Raw genomic sequence first — 20,821 nt, 5'->3', positions numbered from 1 at the left:
GGAGCGTGCAATTGGCAAGCTGACTGCAGGAATGTCCACCAGAGTTGTTGCCAGAGAATTTAATGTTCATTTTTCAACCATTAGCCGCCTCCAACGTTGTCTTAGAGAATTTTTCAGTAATTTGTCAATACAACGTACCACGTGTATGGTGTCGTGTGGGCGAGCGGTTTGCTGATGTCAACATTGTGAACAGAGTGCCCCATGGTGGCGATGGGGTTATGGTATGGGCAGGCATAAGCTACGGACAACTAACACAATTGCATTTTATCAGTGGTAATTTAAATGCACAGAGACACTGTGACGAGATCCTGAGGCCCATTATTGTGCCATTCATCCAACGCCATCACTTCATGTTTCAGCATGTATTGTTGTAAATTGTTAGATACCACTGCACTGTTGGAGTTAGGAACACAAGCATGGCGCTACACCCGCAATAACATCTGCTAAATATGTGTACGCGACCAATAACATTTGATTTGATGATAATGCACGGCCCCATGTCACAAGGATCTGTTCTTCCATGGCCTGCATACTCACCAGACATGTCACCCATTGACCATGTTTGGGATGCTCTGGATTGATGTGTATGACAGCATTTTCCAGTTCCCGCCAATATCCAGCAACTTCGCACACCCATTGTAGAGGAGTGGGACAACATTCCACAGGCCACAATCAACTCTATGAGAAGGAGATATGTCGCACTGCATGAGGCAAATGTTGGCCACACCAGATACGGACTGGTTTTCTGATCCACACCCCTACATTTTTTTAAAGATATCTTTGACCAACTGATGGATATCTTTATTCCCAATCATGTGAAATCCGTAGATTACTGCCTAATACATTTATTTCAATTTACTAATTTCCTTTATATAAACTAACTCAGAAAAGTATTTGAAATTGTTACATGTTGGTTTATATTTTTGTTCAGTATACATAAATATTATATAAATATAGTGTATTTATTTTTTATGGAAAAATTTGCCTTATATTTGTCACTTAGTACTCCATTTTGAATTTGAGATTGAGGCAACATTTTATGACTTTACACTGTCCCAATTCATATGGATTGCTTCTATAAGTCTAAAGGTGGGTTGGATAATGATGACAAAATGAATAATGACTGTCCTCCCCTCGCTCTCCTTTCCCCAGACTGCGATTGGCCAAGATGAACGAGGAGATGCGGGAGGCGGAGGGGCCCTACATGCAGTCAGGTCATTATTCCACCAGCAGCCCCACAGAGATGCAATACAGGAAGTGTATGCAGGAGTTCATTTGCCTGCAGCTGGCTGAGCCTTAGAGATCATAGAGCCCAAATACAAAGACAAGAGAAGCAACATACTTTTATTAAGCAGACTTTGGGCCCTGTGATGTCCTGTGTTGTTCAATACCAGCCAGGTGGTGAGCGAAGCTGCATCTTGTGTTTTAGACAAAAGTGCTCGACTTTTTATTTCCACCCGGGGTCAAAGCCATACGCTCTCGAGCCATTGTTTTGACTACTGAACAGCTGTGACATAAACAGTCCTTTTTTTTGAAGTCGTCTGTTGCGTCCCAACTTTCAAACCGCCATGTCTTTATTAGTTGTGATGTCGAAGAGCACGTGCAACAGAGGTTGTCATTACTATCGAACAGCAATGCTACGTTGGTCTTGACTAGCAGGCAGTAATCCTGACTTTTGAATGAGAGTTTTGACCATCAGGCTGTTGAGTGGCTAGCAGTGTGTTGCCGTGCACCAGGTGTGATTATTAGTGATTTACCTGAGGGAATATTTATGCACATTCCTGGTATGCTTATGCAATATCTCAGTGTGTTACATGTATAGTTCCCACAGTGAGTCTTAACCTCCCCCTTTTTAAAATACTTTTTCTTGTTCACTTGTTTGATCTGTTTGTTACAATGATGAAGTATACATTTTGGCACATTTTATATATGCATTTTACTTTTGTGGGGGATTTTCTTTCTTTTTTTAATAACAATTGGAACCATATAATGATAAGATGTCATTGTAAATGATGTATTGTACATAGATATACATACATTTCTATATCATATACAGTATAAGCAGAATAGGAAGTAAAGTTGAGAGATTCTCGGAAGCGCTAATGTCAGAAAGACAACACATTATGAACAAGGGTGAGTAGTGTAAGTCGAATGAGCTTGCATCCTTGTTTGTGTGGTTTTGTGTTGTATTTTCTACACCTGTTTTAAGACTATGATTTCATTGATTGTTGGTCTAGCTAGCTATGGTATAGAACATTCCCCCCCCTCTGGCAATCCTGTTCTTTGTCTGACATTTAACATGAATTATACAGTCCTTTGGGATTTTATCTACTTCCCCAGAGTCTGAGGAACTTGTGGATACCATTTTTATGTCTCTGTGTCCAGTATGAAGGAAGTTGTAGGTAGTTTTGCAAGCCAATGCTAACTAGCGTTAGCGCAATGACTGGAAGTCTATGGTTATCTGCTAGCATTAGAAGTATCCCTTTAATGTTAGCTGACACTGGTAAGGGTGTGAATGTAAGTTTAGACAAGAGATATCAAGGTGGTAGGGTGTTCCAAAAAGGAAGGGCAATAGTCTTTGAAAAGTATCCACATTTATAGCATTTTACCGCATAATAGTTATATAATTGACTTCAACTTATTGGATTAAAAAAGAGACATTCACAAAACATTTGAATATAGGACAGTGTGAAGCTCACTCCAGTATTGTTGGTAAATAATGAATGAAATGTTCCCCTCTTTAGATGTCATCCTTTCATCTTCCCCATCACACAGGCTTTGCCCCCGATGGGTAATTTTTAAATGGGCACAAAAAGCACTATTTCAGCCTCATAGTTACTAGTGCTTAGTGTTCCATGATCCAGGCTCTGTGGCCAAAGAGGATGGATATCAGCTGAAAGAACACGCTGGCCCAAATCCAAGCCCTGCGCCCTACGCACATGTGAAGATCTGATAAGATTTGATTACACCAATCAAATCCTCTCAGATCTTCACATGTGCTTAGGGCGTAGGGGTTGAAATATGTTAAACATAGAATTTAGGTGTGGGATTGGGCCAGAGACTCCATATCTCTCGTCAGTCATCTTATTGTATGTTGAACCAGTTGGACATTTCAGAGGCAAGACACGTTTCATTATGTCAATGGTGGTCTCATGCACCATGGAGTCTTGCTCTGAGACCAGCCAGTGGTGAAGCACCGAGGAGATTTGAATATCAGTTTAAATATAGTGATTTTAATGATTACTACATTTAATGATTACTACATTGACCAATAGTGCTGTTCCTGAAAAGTCTTGTCTAAGGCTAGTTTGTAGTGGGTCTGACTGGGTGAGGAAACATCTAGTTTGTAGCGGGTCTGACGGGGTGAGGAAACATCTAGTTTGTAGTGGGTCTGACAGGGTGAGGAAACAACTAGTTTGTAGTGGGTCTGACAGGGTGAGGAAACAACTAGTTTGTGGCGGGTCTGACAGGGTGAGGAAACAACTAGTTTGTGGCGGGTCTGACAGGGTGAGGAAACAACTAGTTTGTAGCGGGTCTGACAGGGTGAGGAAACAACTAGTTTGTGGCGGGTCTGACAGGGTGAGGAAACAACTAGTTTGTAGTGGGTCTGACAGGGTGAGGAAACAACTAGTTTGTAGTGGGTCTGACAGGGTGAGGAAACAACTAGTTTGTAGTGGGTCTGACAGGGTGAGGAAACAACTAGTTTGTAGCGGGTCTGACAGGGTGAGGAAACATCTAGTTTGTAGCGGGTCTGACAGGGTGAGGAAACAACTAGTTTGTAGTGGGTCTGACAGGGTGAGGAAACAACTAGTTTGTAGCGGGTCTGACAGGGTGAGGAAACATCTAGTTTGTAGCGGGTCTGACAGGGTGAGGAAACAACTAGTTTGTAGCGGGTCTGACAGGGTGAGGAAACATCTAGTTTGTAGCGGGTCTGACAGGGTGAGGAAACATCTAGTTTGTAGCGGGTCTGACAGGGTGAGGAAACAACTAGTTTGTAGTGGGTCTGACAGGGTGAGGAAACAACTAGTTTGTAGTGGGTCTGACAGGGTGAGGAAACATCTAGTTTGTAGCGGGTCTGACAGGGTGAGGAAACAACTAGTTTGTAGTGGGTCTGACAGGGTGAGGAAACAACTAGTTTGTAGTGGGTCTGACAGGGTGAGGAAACAACTAGTTTGTAGCGGGTCTGACAGGGTGAGGAAACAACTAGTTTGTAGTGGGTCTGACAGGGTGAGGAAACCACTAGTTTGTAGTGGGTCTGACAGGGTGAGGAAACCACTAGTTTGTAGTGGGTCTGACAGGGTGAGGAAACCACTAGTTTGTAGCGGGTCTGACAGGGTAAGGAAACAACTCGTTTGTAGCGGGTCTGACGGGGTGAGGAAACAACTGGTCCAATTACCTCGTGTGGCCACTGGAGGGAGTGCTCCATTTAGAAATCCCCCACTTCACTCTTGGAGTGGAATATAAATGTAGAGTTTGACAGGGAGGTGACCCAGCATGCTGCTCTTTGGACTTAATGTAGTTCTACTGGATATAGTTCCTCCACTTCAAAAGTGTTTGGTCATTGAGTATTCCAAACTTTTGGAACACCTTCCACCTTCCTAATATTGAGTTGCACCCCTTCTCCCCTCAGAACAGCCTCACGAAAGCGAACGAAAGCGTTCCACAGGGATGCTGGCCCATGTTGACTCCAATGCTTCCCACAGTTGTGCCAAGTTGGCTGGGTGACCTTTGGTGGTAGACCATTCATGATACACACGGGAAACTGTTTAGTGTGAAAAACACAGCAGCATTGCAGTTCTTGACAAACCGGTGCGCCTGGCACCTACTATCATACTCTGTTCAAAGGCACTTAAATATTTTGTCTTGTCCATTCACCCTCTGAATGGCACACACACACAATCCATGTCTCAAGGCTTAAAAATCCTTCTTTAACCTGTCTCCTCCCCTTCATCTACACTGATTGAAGTGGATTTAACAAGTCACGTCAATAAGGGATCATAGCTTTCACCTGGTCAAAGTGTCATGGAAAGAGCATGATTTTGTAGATTCAGTCAATGACCCATAGATTCTTGGACCTGTAAAGAGAAGAGTACTTGATTTAATACGACTGTTCATGTACTGTTTTCTGTCATGATTTAAATCCAATGTGAGCGATATTTGCCTGTTATTACCTTGAAGTCAACAGCAGACAGTTGCAGTAGTTGGGGATACAGTAGTGTTTTCTACAAATACAATGTTTTACATTTTGTTAGTGTACAAACCTGAAGTGTATGAATGTGTTGTAGGGAAGGGATCCAATGGAATGATGCTGTCTTGTCAAGCTCTCTGCTCAGTTACTTGTTGCACTCTTATTCTCTCATTGCTTGTCTCGGTCTCTCTCTCTCTCATTGCTTGTCTCTCTCTGTCTATCACTTTGCTCTGTACTGTTTCTCTTTCTCTCCCCGGAGTTTGTGCCTTTCTTCTGTTCTCTCGTTTCTTTGGGGTGCTGAGTCCAACACAGCTGTATTTTTGTACATAAATCCTGCACTTTAAATACAATACAGTTGGTATCTAAACTAATCTTGTGGGCTTCCTTTTTTTCCCACATCACAATTCACTGCAAAGAGAGGGGCTCCTTGCCTTAGTACTGCTTTAGGCCTGCACACTCCTCAAATATTGTGCTGTTTCTTCTTTCATTGTTACATTTTCCTCTACGTAATGCTGTTTCTCTCTACTGCCCCACAGTGACGCTTTAAGGTATGGCCACATTTCTATTTCTTTCACTCCCTCTTCAAACCTTTGGCAATATAAAAAAACATCCTATCTTACCTGTATTATGTGTGTCTGTGACAAAAGTCTGAGCTCGCAAATCTTCCTTTTGCAAGCTTGCATTTTATTCTACAATACCAACTAGTTTTATTCTAAGTCTCTGGCTAGTATTACTCCTAGTATTACCGAGTCGTACTTACACTGTAATGGTTTACTTTGTCCTTGCAGGAGATGAAACCTACCAAGACATTTTCCAGGATTTTTCCCAGATGGCTTCAAACGATCCGGAGAAGCTGAACCGCTACCAGCAGTATGACTCGCAGCAGAGGCCATGAGACGACCTGGAAGTCTGGGGAAACCGACTGGGCTTTTTCCTGGTCTGTGCTGTACTCAGCACGAGTATTGGAGGGTCTGTTTCACCTGAACCTCAATGGTGAAGGTGTCTGTTGTATATCACTTTTAATGGGTGTAAAATTGTACATTTTAAAGTTTAAAATGTATACATTTTATTGAGGCTGGATGGCTCAGGATTGTGAACTTAAACAATGTTTTATGAGACTCTGGACCGGCGCCCAGTTTGTAAAACAGTTCACATTTGAACCTGAATGGTACAGTATTATGCTTTTTACATAATGGGACAGTTTGGTTCAAAACATAACCATAAACAAAATCAAGTTGAGTCATAATTGTCTATTCCGAATTCATATAAACCAAATAGACCACTCATCGTGTCTTTAAGTTTAGTAGGCTTTTTACATGTAGATTCTTTTTTTAAATATATAAAAAATTAAACATTTTATTTGTGCTATCAATTTGCTAAAATCGTCCCATTTCAATGTGGTGTTTTGTTGATTAATAAGCAGCACCTTTTGTGATTTCGGCTATAGTAGTGTGGTTTCACAGCATTGATCTGTTGTATATAAAATGCAAAGGAGACTCATTATGTTAGAAATGAAAGTTAATGTTGATGGCCGACCCCCCCCCCCCCCCCCCCCCCCCCCCCCAGGTAGTTGACATATCCTGCCACCTTAATTATTTGCACAAAGTCCCACTTTCCTCGTCAACACTGTTCTGTATGGTGAAACGTTGGAGTGTCAGTTGGTGTGACGTGCTCATGTTGTCAAAGGGTAGGTTTGTCACTCTTGAAAAACCCTTCATGTGGCTCATGCACAGATGTTGATTGTGGGTATTTTGCTGTTGAATTTGAGGCAATACTTTTGTTTTGTGTGATTTTTAAGATCTGATTTTCCGTGTTTGTCACCAAGGCCAGTTCTTTGTGAAGGAGGGTAATCCGTTATTTTTTTTGTGTGTGTGTGAGGAAGACAAGCCTTATGTTTTAAAGTATTTCATATTCAATCTTGTTTTAGACCAGAAATAATGACTGTTAAAAAGAGGAAATATTGCATGTTAGGCCCTTTCTGTACATGCATGTTTGAATTTATTGTAGTATCCACTTTCTGACATGTCTCACTATCTTATTTTAAACAGTATTATAGCATCCTGTTCATTGGATGGCAAAAAACGACTTCTATAAAATATACCTTGTTTATTAGTATAACAGTGTATTAGATACACTAACAAGCATGTACCACCTTCCTGGATACATACTACTGTGGCATTGCAATTGCAATATGGGTAGCTCTCTTAGGCCCTGGTTATACTTGGTGCTAATGCTCTCTTAAGCCCTTTTAATACCTGGTGCTATCATTTGCCTTTTGTCCTGATCTTGTCCACATTCTGATAGTGCCCACATTTTTAGATGGGTGTAGATGATTAAAGCAACTGATTGTGATCAGATACTCCTTACCACTTCTGGAGGTCTGTGTAAACAGATCTGGATTGTTAAACCATTTAAATCCACCCTCAAATCATTGAAATAGGGCACCATGGACTAAAGGCATCAATATTGGTCTATAACGTAAAATAAAAATTATTATTTTGAGACGATGGCCCGGAAGGACCAATCTAGTGATTGGATCAGATCACATGTAAATGAAATGTGTAACTAGGGATTTCCTTGATTTTTATTGGACTTTTAACTTGTAAACTCTGCCCACTGAGCTTTCATCCAACCAATCAATTTGTCCCAACTACTTCCGTAGGTGGTCGGGAAGATCTGATCAGTGTAAGTTTTTTGTTAGCACCAGATATAAACTGGGCTATTCTTAAATAAAACATGGGATACAGATCTTGTACAGCTTTTGAATATGCATAAGTTAAATCTAAAGTAGTGGTACTTGAATCATTAAATAAGCGCTTGTAAATGCTGGTAATATAAAAAGAAAATTACAAGATAAAATTGTCTCCCTATACCACTCAGATATGCATATTATCGATATAATTATGGACTATATTACATTTACTGCAAATCATGGACTGAATTTCTTGCTGAATGTTCAACTGTTTGTTGTATTGATTTTATAAAGCAATTTTTCATTCTGATTGTCTGTTTTATTACATTAATTAAAGGGATACTTCACTATTTTGGCAATGATACCATTTTTGTCTGCATCCAGTATGAAGGAACTTAGAATTGACTCCCGAAACTACCTCGAACTAGCGTTAGCGCAATAACTGTTAGTCTATTGTATGCTAGCAGTTACCATAGACATCGTCATTGCGCTAACCCTAGTTAGGAACTTTAAACTGCACACAGAGTTCATCTGACTCTGGGAAAGTAGATAAAGGGCTTCACTCCCAAAATCTTGAAGTATCCCTTTAGGGGCTTTACTCTTATACACAAAATTGGCTTCCATATTTCATGTCCTCATTTTATCCCGGACGCATAGATGTTATCTGATCCTTCTGAGAAATGTTGTCCCCTCTTCCATGCAGAGTGCTTACCTCATGAAGGATTGCTGTTTCTACTTCATAGAAGGCTGGCAAATACACTGAGCAAAAATGTAAACACAACATGCAACAATTTCAAAGATTTCACTGAGTTACAGTTCATAGAAGGAAATCGGTCAATTGAAATTCATTAGGTCCTAATCTACGGATTTCACATGACTGGTGGAGGGCATAGGCCGGCCCGGCCAATCAATCAGAATAATTTTTTCCCCACAAAAGGGCTTTATTACAGACTGAAATACTACTCAGCACCCCCCTCCCCACTCAGACGAAGAAGCCGGATGTGGAGGTCCTGGGCTGGCGTGGTTACACGGTCTGCGGTTGTGAGGCTGGTTGGATGTACTGCAAAATAATCTAAAATAACAGGTGGCTTGTGGTAGAAAAATGAACATTCAATTGTCTAGCAACAGCTCTGTTGGACATTACATGTGTTTATGTTCAGTATCCAAACAATGCATGTGTGTCTGAGCCTCTCCAGCCATCCTTTCGATGTGATGTCACAGAGAAGCTATTCTTCCTTTCCCTATGGATCACCTTGTCGCTCCCACACAAGCCCCGTTTGTACCTGGGGCTAACATGCGTCCTTTGTCCTGATCTTGTCCACAATCAGATTGTCCCCACATTTTCGGGAAGGGAAAGGAGATACCTAATTAGTTGCACACCCGAAGGCATTTAACCTGTTGTGGAAATTCTACAAAGGGACACTAAGTTAAACTTAAACTAATCATTCTTTATTAACAGCATGCTGGAGAGGTCACAGTCAAACTTAGATGCATAAAATACCAATCTGAAGTGAGCTTTTCCGGGCCAGTCCGGTTAGGTCTCTAATATACTGCAGGATTTAGCTTTTCTTTCATTCACGTGACAGACCAACACCTCACGAGGCTTCTCTCTAAGCTGAGACCTTGAAATTAATTCCATGTATTAGATATTACTGCACTGTTGGAGCTAGAAACACAAAATTTGATTAGATTTTAAACAGATCTTTCGTTCTCTAAACAAGGGTCTGGGCGTACTGCCAAAATGCAGATACTGTTGGTGAAGATTTGTTCAATCAGTCACTTGTATGAACACACAAATTGGTCATTAGAAAAGCAAACAACATTTTCTTTCACAAACCCAAATCCTCAATCAGAGCTGTGTGGGGGGCTGCCTTAATCGACATTCACGTAAGCGTCAGGGGTTAACTGCCTTCCTTAAGGGCAGAATGTCAGATAAAAAAATAAAAATTATTCAAATCCACGAGCGACCTTTCAGTTACTGGCCCAATGCTACACATGGTATTAAAATGAGTCTGTTTTCTATCCAATGTGTTCTGTAATGTGACCAGATTTCCTTGTCCCTCCCTGTCTGTAAACTATTTGAAAGATATTCTTTCAAAATAATATAAATTTTAAGCCACATTAAATCATCATTGATTTATTGCATCAAAATGTTCCACCGACACTTGCGTGCCTGACTAACTCCACAGGTGGTCAGGAAGATCTGATCACAATGTGTCTTTTAATCATCTACACCTGTCTGAAAATGTGGGCACAATCAGAATGTGGACAAGATCAGGACAAAGGATGCATGTTAGAACCAGGTATAAACAGGGCATACATGCCTGATGGTGTGTCACCCACTCAATAATTACACTGTTTATTTATCCTGGTGCAAAAATGTAAGGCATCCAGTCCTTTAGTCCTTTCATGAGCAATGGTTCTCACAGCGGACATGTGGATGTTTAGTCTGTTTCAAAGCATTGTCCTGGGCCACATCACAAAACTTCTACCCTGGTCACATACACACACTGGTATTGGCAATGGAATACATCTGCCATGTAGGCCTGACTCTGATATTTAAGCTCCTCTAGACGCAGACTCAGCCTGTACCTGTCGAGCTCCAGACTGGTTGTGGTGGTAAGGGCTCAACTATCCAGTCTGTACCCAGCCACAGGGCCTGGATCCTGGCCTTTTTTTCTGGGAAGTCTGTGGTGGACTCCCCTGCAGAGAGGCGGAGGGCCGCTGCTGGAGACGTTTCCCCTCTATAAAAAGAGAAATGTGCACAAACGCAAAGAGGCCAAGATCCATTAATGTCACTCGCCGCAACGACCAAGGGTCTCGGTACACTGAGACTGCCAGGACAACATCTACTCCTCCCCCTTCAGGACTACATCTAGTGGGGGGGTGGGGTGGGGGGGTAGATGTAGTCCCTGGAGAGGGTGGGGTAGATGTAGTCCCTGGAGGGGGGGGGGGGTAGATGTAGTCCCTGGAGGGGGTGGGGGGGTAGATGTAGTCCCTGGAGGGGGGGGGGGGGGGGGGTAGATGTAGTCCCTGGAGGGTGTAGATGTAGTCCCTAGAGGGGGTGGGGGGATATATGTATTTCCTCAGGGGGGGGGGGGGTAGATGTAGTCCCTGGAGGGGGAAGGGGGGGGCGAGATGTAGTCCCTGGAGGGGGGGGGGGGTAGATGTAGTCCCTGGAGGGGGAAGGGATAGATGTAGTCCCTGGAGGGGGAAGGGATAGATGTAGTCCCTGGAGGGGGAAGGGATAGATGTAGTACCTGGAGGGGGAAGGGGTGGGGGTAGATGTAGTCCCTGGAGGGGGAGGGGGTAGATGTAGTCCCTGGAGGGGGAAGGGGTAGATGTAGTCCCTGGAGGGGGAAGGGGTAGATGTAGTCCCTGGAGGGGGAAGGGGTAGATGTAGTCCCTGGAGGGGGAAGGGATAGATGTAGTCCCTGGAGGGGGAAGGGGTGGGGGTAGATGTAGTACCTGGAGGGGGAAGGGGTGGGGGTAGATGTAGTACCTGGAGGGGGTAGGAATGGGGGTAGATGTAGTCCCTGGAGGGGGAAGGGGTGGGGGTAGATGTAGTCCCTGGAGGGGGAGGGGGTAGATGTAGTCCCTGGAAGGGGAAGGGGTAGATGTAGTCCCTGGAGGGGGAAGGGGTGGGGGTAGATGTAGTCCCTGGAGGGGGAAGGGGTAGATGTAGTACCTGGAGGGGGAAGGGGTAGATGTAGTCCCTGGAGGGGGAAGGGATAGATGTAGTCCCTGGAGGGGGAAGGGGTGGGGGTAGATGTAGTACCTGGAGGGGGAAGGGGTGGGGGTAGATGTAGTACCTGGAGGGGGAAGGGGTAGATGTAGTCCCTGGAGGGGGAAGGGGTGGGGGTAGATGTAGTACCTGGAGGGGGAAGGGGTGGGGGTAGATGTAGTACCTGGAGGGGGAAGGGGTAGATGTAGTCCCTGGAGGGGGAAGGGTGGGGGTAGATGTAGTCCCTGGAGGGGGTAGATGTAGTACCTGGAGGGGGAGGGGGTAGATGTAGTCCCTGGAGGGGGAGGGGGTAGATGTAGTCCCTGGAGGGGGAAGGGGTAGATGTAGTCCCTGGAGGGGGAAGGGGTAGATGTAGTCCCTGGAGGGGGAAGGGGTAGATGTAGTCCCTGGAGGGGGAAGGATAGATGTAGTCCCTGGAGGGGGTAGGGGTAGATGTAGTCCCTGGAGGGGAAAGGGATAGATGTAGTCCCTGGAGGGGGAAGGGGTGGGGGTAGATGTAGTCCCTGGAGGGGGAAGGGATAGATGTAGTCCCTGGAGGGGGAAGGGATAGATGTAGTACCTGGAGGGGGAAGGGGTGGGGGTAGATGTAGTCCCTGGAGGGGGAGGGGGTAGATGTAGTCCCTGGAGGGGGAAGGGGTAGATGTAGTCCCTGGAGGGGGAAGGGGTAGATGTAGTCCCTGGAGGGGGAAGGGATAGATGTAGTCCCTGGAGGGGGAAGGGGTGGGGGTAGATGTAGTACCTGGAGGGGAAAGGGTGGGGGTAGATGTAGTACCTGGAGGGGGTAGGAATGGGGGTAGATGTAGTCCCTGGAGGGGGAAGGGGTGGGGGTAGATGTAGTCCCTGGAGGGGGTAGGGGTAGATGTAGTCCCTGGAGGGGGAGGGGGTAGATGTAGTCCCTGGAAGGGGAAGGGGTAGATGTAGTCCCTGGAGGGGGAAGGGGTGGGGGTAGATGTAGTCCCTGGAGGGGGAAGGGGTAGATGTAGTACCTGGAGGGGGAAGGGGTAGATGTAGTCCCTGGAGGGGGAAGGGATAGATGTAGTCCCTGGAGGGGGAAGGGGTGGGGGTAGATGTAGTACCTGGAGGGGGAAGGGGTGGGGGTAGATGTAGTACCTGGAGGGGGAAGGGGTAGATGTAGTCCCTGGAGGGGGAAGGGGTGGGGGTAGATGTAGTACCTGGAGGGGGAAGGGGTGGGGGTAGATGTAGTACCTGGAGGGGGAAGGGGTAGATGTAGTCCCTGGAGGGGGAAGGGTGGGGGTAGATGTAGTCCCTGGAGGGGGTAGATGTAGTACCTGGAGGGGGAGGGGGTAGATGTAGTCCCTGGAGGGGGAGGGGGTAGATGTAGTCCCTGGAGGGGGAAGGGGTAGATGTAGTCCCTGGAGGGGGAAGGGGTAGATGTAGTCCCTGGAGGGGGAAGGGGTAGATGTAGTCCCTGGAGGGGTAAGGGGTAGATGTAGTCCCTGGAGGGGGAAGGAGTAGATGTAGTCCCTGGAGGGGGTAGGGGTAGATGTAGTCCCTGGAGGGGAAAGGGATAGATGTAGTCCCTGGAGGGGGAAGGGGTGGGGGTAGATGTAGTCCCTGGAGGGGGAAGGGGTAGATGTAGTCCCTGGAGGGGGAAGGGATAGATGTAGTCCCTGGAGGGGGAAGGGGTGGGGGTAGATGTAGTCCCTGGAGGGGGTAGGGGTAGATGTAGTCCCTGGAGGGGGTAGGGGTAGACGTAGTCCCTGGAGGGGGTAGGGGTAGACGTAGTCCCTGGAGGGGGTAGGGGTAGATGTAGTCCCTGGAGGGGATGTCTACATCTACCCACCCCCCCTCTAGGTCATCTATAAGTCTTTGCTCGGTAAAGCCCCACCTTATCTCAGCTCACTGGTAACCATAGCAACACCCACCCGTAGCATGCACTCCAGAAGGTATATTTCACTGGTCATCCCCAAAGCCAACGCTTCCTTTGGCCGCCTTTCCTTCCAGTTCTCTGCTGCCAATGACTGGAACGAATTGCAAAAATCTCTGATGCTGGAGTCTTATATCTCCCTCTCTAACTTTAAGCATCAGCTGTCAGAGCAGCTTACAGTGTACCTGTACACAGCCAATCTGTAAATAGCACACCCAACTACCTCCTCCCCATATTATTACTTACCCTCTTGCTCTTTTACACCCCAATATCTCTACTTGCACACCATCATCTGCACATCTATCACTCCAGTAGTAATGCTAAATTGTAATTATTTTCACCTCTATGGCCTATTTATTGCCCACCTCCCTACTCTTCTACATTTGCACACACTGTACATAGATTTTTCTATTTTTCTTTTGTGTTATCGACTGTACGTTTGTTTATGTGTAACTCTGTGTTGTTGTTTTTGTCACACTGCTTTGCCACATCTCGGCCAGGTCGCAGTTGTAAATGAGAACTTGTTCTCAACTGGCCTACTTAACCAAATTAAGTAAATAAAATAAAAATAAGGCCTTAGGATCAGTCCTCTAGTTATTTTGCCATTTGGGTTTTTATAATGATCTTGTAATCGTACACAACAGACGCCTAAACTGACTTTTGCTCTTAAAACATGCAAAAAAGGAAGCTCCTAAGCCACCAGGAGAACGCCAACTGTCACAAGACAAGGTAATAACTTAAACTACTGGACAAAGAGGCAGAGACTGAGGCCACATGGACAATGGCTTGGCAGGATACAACGGTTCCTCCCTCTCAGACCTCATTAGCGGTAGCCCTTGTTTTGCCCTCACCTCTAACTCTCCAGTCCCACAGCTCAGCGAGCTGACAACACTAACGGGTAGACCGCTCATGAGGTCACTCTGAATGAATGGTTAGGGTTTCATATTTTTGAACTACTTGTGCAAAGAATCCAAACAGTCCTGCCTGTATTTTCTAAATGCTGATGATGAATGGATGGCCGGAGTGAATAGGCACAGTGTTACAGGCATTCTTTCACACCGCAAATCCTCCTCCACACATCCAGGGGGGGGGGGGGGGGGGTGAAAAGTGGAGGACGTGTTAGGTACTATACCTTCCACCCCTCTTACTTGCTACTTCATTCTGCAGTTGTGCTGTTTATGTCTCCAGCCCTGGTTCCCAGAATGGGCTGGCCCTGTAGCCCCTCTCCTTTAGAGGAGACTATATTTGTGGGGGGGGGGGGCTCCCTGTCCTCCACACCCAGTGAGCAGCCAGCGGTCAGCCTTTCCAGTGGGACGACCCGTATAGGAAAATGAAGTCCTCACTATCACAGGTCTGGCCTTCAGCTGTTCAGAGGGCCACAGAACACCCCTCTCTGCCAGGTGTGGGGAACCCAAGCTGGAGAGAGTGAAGGATGGCTTGTCTAGCCGTAGTGACATCCCTCCTTTGGGTCGATTAGCTTTTACCATTAAACCTTTATGGAAGTATAAGATATTATGGCTTCCATACTTCTGTGAGATTTGTAAGGAAGAGTAGCTGCTGCTTTCGCAATAGCGAATGTGGATCCTAATAAAATACCCCTAGACAGCCTCATCTTCCACACTGGCCTTGGTGGTTGTGCCAGCCCTCAGAGAGCAGAAACCCAATACGTCTGAGGTTGACAGAAGAGGACATTTGAGGTGTTTGTTTCAGCGGTCGCAGAAGCTTTGAGAGTCCAAAAACCTTGCTGAACAGAACCTAACCAGCTGCAAAAGCAACCTGACTCCTATTGCGGAGGGTGACTGGAATCAAACATACAGCAAGCCATTCATGTAAAACACAGGAGAGCTTGTAAGAGTAGCTACTCTTGTGATGCAAACTAGACTCATGTCATTGGTACAGTATTTCTCTGCGATTGTACTATGGACATTTATTTTTAATATAGCCAAAACATGTCTTCCATCCTCCAATGCAAATGTAATGGATTAAGGAAGAGTTCTGAACTCAGCTGCACTAGTTGATTGTAACTGGGGGGGGGGGGGGGGGGGGGGGGGGGGGCTCAATTTAGTATATTTGAAAATAACATTTGTCAAGCACTTCAGAAGAAACGGCGACGGAGGCAAACTAACAAACCACAGCATATTCATCACATCACAGAGGCATGAAAACAAACCACAGCATATTCATCACATCACAGAGGCATGAAAACAAACCACAGCATATTCATCACATCACAGAGGCATGAAAACAAACCACAGCATATTCATCACATCACGGAGGCAAACTAACAAACCACAGCATATTCATCACATCACGACACAATAGATTGTCTCTTCATATTTTCCTAGAAGATGCTTGTCTCAATGGGAGGTCTGACTGATGTACCCTGCCTTTTAGTTCAGAGATACTAGGATTTTGGACATCAGCCTAGATCCACAACATCCCATCCGTTAGATCTCAAGTCTCATTGAGGAGTCAAAACAGTCTGCCTTGTCCAGAGTTCCATGGACCGCCTGCATGTCACTCGCTGGCCTATAAGTCAAGCAAACACGCTGGGGCCTTAACTCTGCCTTCAGCTCCATAACCACACAATCAATTTAACAACCATCCCCTCCGACGACTCTATTGGCCCATCCTGACCTGGTGGGACTGCTTGTTTGCCTAAACAACATGAGAGCTGTTGAGCCGCAATCATTTCATCGACACTTACTCACCAACGTTCCCAACAGACGGTGACTCCACGGGCGAGAAGGCCAAAGGTATGCTCGTTCCTTCTCTCATTCATCAGTATGCTGAAAAGACACCAGAGGCGCCAGTCTACCGCCTGATCATAACTGTTCCCCAGGGTTCACGGCTTGGCCTGGCTGGACGCCACATCACGAGTAACTATTCGCCTTGTATGGTGTTGGGCATATTGTCCCCGTTGGGAAATGACGCTGAGGAGTTTCACTTCTAACACCAACTACATCACAGCCCACCCCATTTTAGAACTGATGTTGCGCCAGTTATCGATTCATGAAGACAAGTTTGTGTTTTAGAACTTAAGGTTACAGGAAAGGTTCAGGTCACAGAATAAGGCCATGGTTAGAGTGGGTTACCTATAGAATTATTCCATGTGGCAGTACTGGGGTCATAAAGAACCATTGCTGCTGATGATGGAAAGGGTTTGTGTGCCAACATCTCATTACTCTGTTTAATTACTTGGTCAGATAAGTGAGTGCTAAGGATGGCATGTTGAAGAGAAAAGCTGAGGCAAAATAAACAATGTGAACTACTTCAGATTTACAAGGTTCTTCCAGGAATTTAGATTTTCCACTTTTTCCCCCCAGAAATCTACAATATCCCACCCGCATAGAACAGACATACGGGAAGTGAAACATTGGCGGTCATCTCATCTCTTTGGGAAACAGGGTGGAGAATGGAGGCTCAGAGTATGACTAAACATTTCCTCGTGTCAGTTGGGGACTACAGGCTGTTACAACTTCCTGTGGCATGTTTGAGGTTCAGTTGTCCCAGTATGACGTGTCACCTTTCCAACAGCCAGGAAGCTCAGATTCAAATTCAGACAGCTTTGCAAGCGTTATACCAAAATAGATTTGTTACTCACGAAATATGTAGCTTCACTGAGCAAATATCTTCATTTACTCCTGTATGTACTTCCAAAAAAAGTCTAAATAAAAATGTACAAGCAACTGGGAAAAAAAGGCTCTTCAGCACCTCCAATGTATTGAGCTGTTGTCAGTGTCATTGGAGGGGCTGAAAATACATTTTTTAGGTTGCTGGTAAAAACAAATATTTGTAATTTTTTTTGGAAGTACATACCGGCCGTAACGGGAGTAAATAAAGATAGTTACTTAGCGAAACTCCATATTTGGTCAGTAATTAACATATTTTGACATAACGCTCGCAGAGCAGTTGGAGGACACTGGGTTACCTACAGAATGGGCGCTATGTGTTAGAGATGTCATCCTTGCCCCAGTATCTGTGTGTTAGAGATGTCATCCTTGCCCCAGTATCTGTGTTAGAGATGTCGTCCTTGCCCCAGTATCTGTGTGTTAGATGTCGTCCTTGCCCCAGTATCTGTGTGATAGATTTCGTCCTTGCCCCAGTATCTGTGTGTTAGAGATGTCATCCTTGCCCCAGTATCTGTGTGTTAGAGATGTCGTCCTTGCCCCAGTATCTGTGTGTTAGAGATGTCGTCCTTGCCCCAGTATCTGTGTGTTAGAGATGTCGTCCTTGCCCCAGTATCTGTGTTAGAGATGTCGTCCTTGCCCCAGTATCTGTGTGTTAGAGATGTCATCCTTGCCCCAGTATCTGTGTTAGAGATGTCATCCTTGCCCCAGTATCTGTGTTAGAGATGTCATCCTTGCCCCAGTATCTGTGTTAGAGATGTCATCCTTGCCCCAGTATCTGTGTTAGAGATGTCATCCTTGCCCCAGTATCTGTGTTAGAGATGTCATCCTTGCCCCAGTATCTGTGTTAGAGATGTCATCCTTGCCCCAGTATCTGTGTTAGAGATGTCATCCTTGCCCCAGTATCTGTGTTAGAGATGTCATCCTTGCCCCAGTATCTGTGTTAGAGATGTCATCCTTGCCCCAGTATCTGTGTTAGAGATGTCATCCTTGCCCCAGTATCTGTGTTAGAGATGTCATCCTTGCCCCAGTATCTGTGTTAGAGATGTCATCCTTGCCCCAGTATCTGTGTTAGAGATGTCATCCTTGCCCCAGTATCTGTGTTAGAGATGTCATCCTTGCCCCAGTATCTGTGTTAGAGATGTCATCCTTGCCCCAGTATCTGTGTTAGAGATGTCATCCTTGCCCCAGTATCTGTGTGTTAGAGATGTCATCCTTGCCCCAGTATCTGTGTGTTAGAGATGTCATCCTTGCCCCAGTATCTGTGTGTTAGAGATGTCATCCTTGCCCCAGTATCTGTGTGTTAGAGATGTCATCCTTGCCCCAGTATCTGTGTGTTAGAGATGTCATCCTTGCCCCAGTATCTGTGTGTTAGAGATGTCATCCTTGCCCCAGTATCTGTGTGTTAGAGATGTCATCCTTGCCCCAGTATCTGTGTGTTAGAGATGTCATCCTTGCCCCAGTATCTGTGTGTTAGAGATGTCATCCTTGCCCCAGTATCTGTGTTAGAGATGTCATCCTTGCCCCAGTATCTGTGTTAGAGATGTCATCCTTGCCCCAGTATCTGTGTTAGAGATGTCGTCCTTGCCCCAGTATCTGTGTGTTAGAGATGTCATCCTTGCCCCAGTATCTGTGTGTTAGAGATGTCATCCTTGCCCCAGTATCTGTGTGTTAGAGATGTCGTCGATGAGTATGACATGTCTCCTCTTTAACGCCCAGGAAGCTCAGATTCAAATTCCCAGTGTCCTCCATTAAACTGAGTAATCAGGGGAGATGGGCCTTGGTCAAGGAGGTGACCAAGAACCCAATGGTCACTCTGACAGAGCTCCAAAGTTCCTCTCTGGAAGGTTCTCCCATCTCCACAAAGACAAATATCTCTGCAGCACTCGTTTATGGTAGTGGCCAGACGGAAGCCACTCAGTAAAAAGGCACATGACAGCCGGCCCAGAGTTTGACAAAAGGCACCTAAAGGACTAAGACCATGAGAAACAAGATTATTCTGTCTGATGAAACCAATATTGAACTCTGAACACCATCCCTATGTTGAAGCATGGTGGAGGCAGCATCTTGCTGTGGGGATGTTTTTCAGAGGCAGGGACTGGGAGACTAGTCGGGATCGACGGAAAGATGAACAGAGCAAAGTACAGAGATCCTTGGTGAAAACCTGCTCCAGAGCAGTCAGGACCTCAGACTGGGTTGAAGGTTCACCTTCCAACAGGACAACAACCCTAAGCACACAGCCAAGACAACGCAGGAGTGGCTTAGGGACAAGTCTCAATGTCCTTGACTGGCCCAGCCATAGCCCGGACTTGAACCCGTTCGAACATCTCTGAAGAGACCTGGAAATAGCTGTGCAGCAACAACGTACTGAGTAACGGGTCTGAATACTTACGTAAATGTGATATATATATTTTTTAATACATTTGCTCACATTTCTAAAAACCTGTTTTTGCTTTCTCATTATGGAGTATTTGTTAGTAGATTGATATGTTTTAATTATTTTAATAAATTTTAGAATAAGGCTGTAACGTAATAAAATGTGGAAAAACTCAAGGGGTCTGAATACTTTCCGAAAGCACTGTAGATTAACATTTTCTGCATGCACTCAATGATACAGTAGCAAAAGCACATAGCAGCAGCTGGTACATATAACATAACGTTTAATTGGATTAGGAGCATTTCAAATGCTCCCCTGACAAGCAGGAAGATGGAATGACATACTTTTTTGTTTAGTTTCTCTCCCCCCCCACCTCCCCATTGTAGGGGCATCACATAGGAAAAAAAGAAGCTTGTAATCAGGTGCACAGTAGACTTAACCAACCAGGGCTGTATTTCTTTAACCTTGTTTGACACATTGTGGTGATAGACCACAGCTGCATGGGCTAGTGTTACTAAATAGCTGCGGTAGAAAGGACTATAGCGAGGAGAAATAACCATGGATTGTTTTCAAGCAGTGAAGCACACTTCTCTCCCCCAAAATAGCTGAGGTCAAACATTTGTAGCTACATAAAATTAAGTTAGTTAATCGTTTTCCGACATGCAACACATTCTATAGCGGCTTCATGTCACCCCACTTGTTTTGTTCATTCTTGCACAGCAGCATTTCATGTGAAACTCTCATCTTTTCCCCCAGATGGTAATGGAATAAAGAGGGCATATATTAAAACACTAACGACCTTAAAGTATTAAGAACAGTTGCTTCTAATGTTACATTTTCAAACGTTAGCTCCATAACCCCAACTGTCATTCCACAGGCTTTCATAAACAACCGAACCCAACTTGGGAAACAAACACCGTGTCACTTAAACTCAATGTGGAACATCTAGTTCTCCGTTAACGGTTCACACTTTGCAGCCAAAGACTAAAACGTCCGTTGAGATGTCTACATTTATGTTTTATTTATTTGTTTAAATCTGACTTGTATGTCTAAGAGTGTATGCCCTTGTGCATTCAATGTGAGTGTGTGTTCAAGCCCTGGGTATGGTAAGGAGACTTCAGCAGTGTGATGGGGAGACTGTTCACTGTGTTTTGTGTAAGCTAGACTGGGCAGAATAATAGCAGGCTGGTGGCCAGGCTGTGATGAAACACTGGAGAATGTAAACCATCCTAAACGTGTAGGATTAGGGGGATTACACTATGTACACACAGCACATGCAGGAAAAAAAATAAGCACACATGC

The 20,821-nt window shown here is 45.2% G+C and overlaps 1 protein-coding gene across 7 annotated transcripts in view; it reads left to right on the top strand.

Annotated features, from left to right (window-relative positions):
• Window positions 1–8,190, top strand: part of LOC129867468 (arf-GAP with coiled-coil, ANK repeat and PH domain-containing protein 2-like) — a 66,672-nt gene extending 58,482 nt beyond the window's left edge. For 6 of the 7 annotated variants that reach the window (XM_055940899.1, XM_055940903.1, XM_055940900.1 and 3 more), the window contains 2 exons: window positions 1,153–1,214; window positions 5,977–8,190. In XM_055940899.1, coding sequence (XP_055796874.1) covers window positions 1,153–1,214; window positions 5,977–6,083 — 169 coding nt within the window. In that variant the 3' untranslated portion in view covers window positions 6,084–8,190. Of the gene's footprint in view, window positions 1–1,152; window positions 1,215–5,724; window positions 5,737–5,976 lie in introns of all 7 variants that reach the window. The other variant, XM_055940901.1, reaches the window with a different exon arrangement.
• The last annotated feature ends 12,631 nt before the right edge of the window (window positions 8,191–20,821 follow it).

The sequence above is a fragment of the Salvelinus fontinalis genome, chromosome 12 (assembly GCF_029448725.1).
Source record: "Salvelinus fontinalis isolate EN_2023a chromosome 12, ASM2944872v1, whole genome shotgun sequence".
In the NCBI taxonomy this organism is placed as follows: domain Eukaryota; kingdom Metazoa; phylum Chordata; class Actinopteri; order Salmoniformes; family Salmonidae; genus Salvelinus; species Salvelinus fontinalis.
The sequence above is the reverse complement of the archived record's forward strand: the minus strand, read 5'-3'. Positions and strand labels throughout refer to the sequence as shown.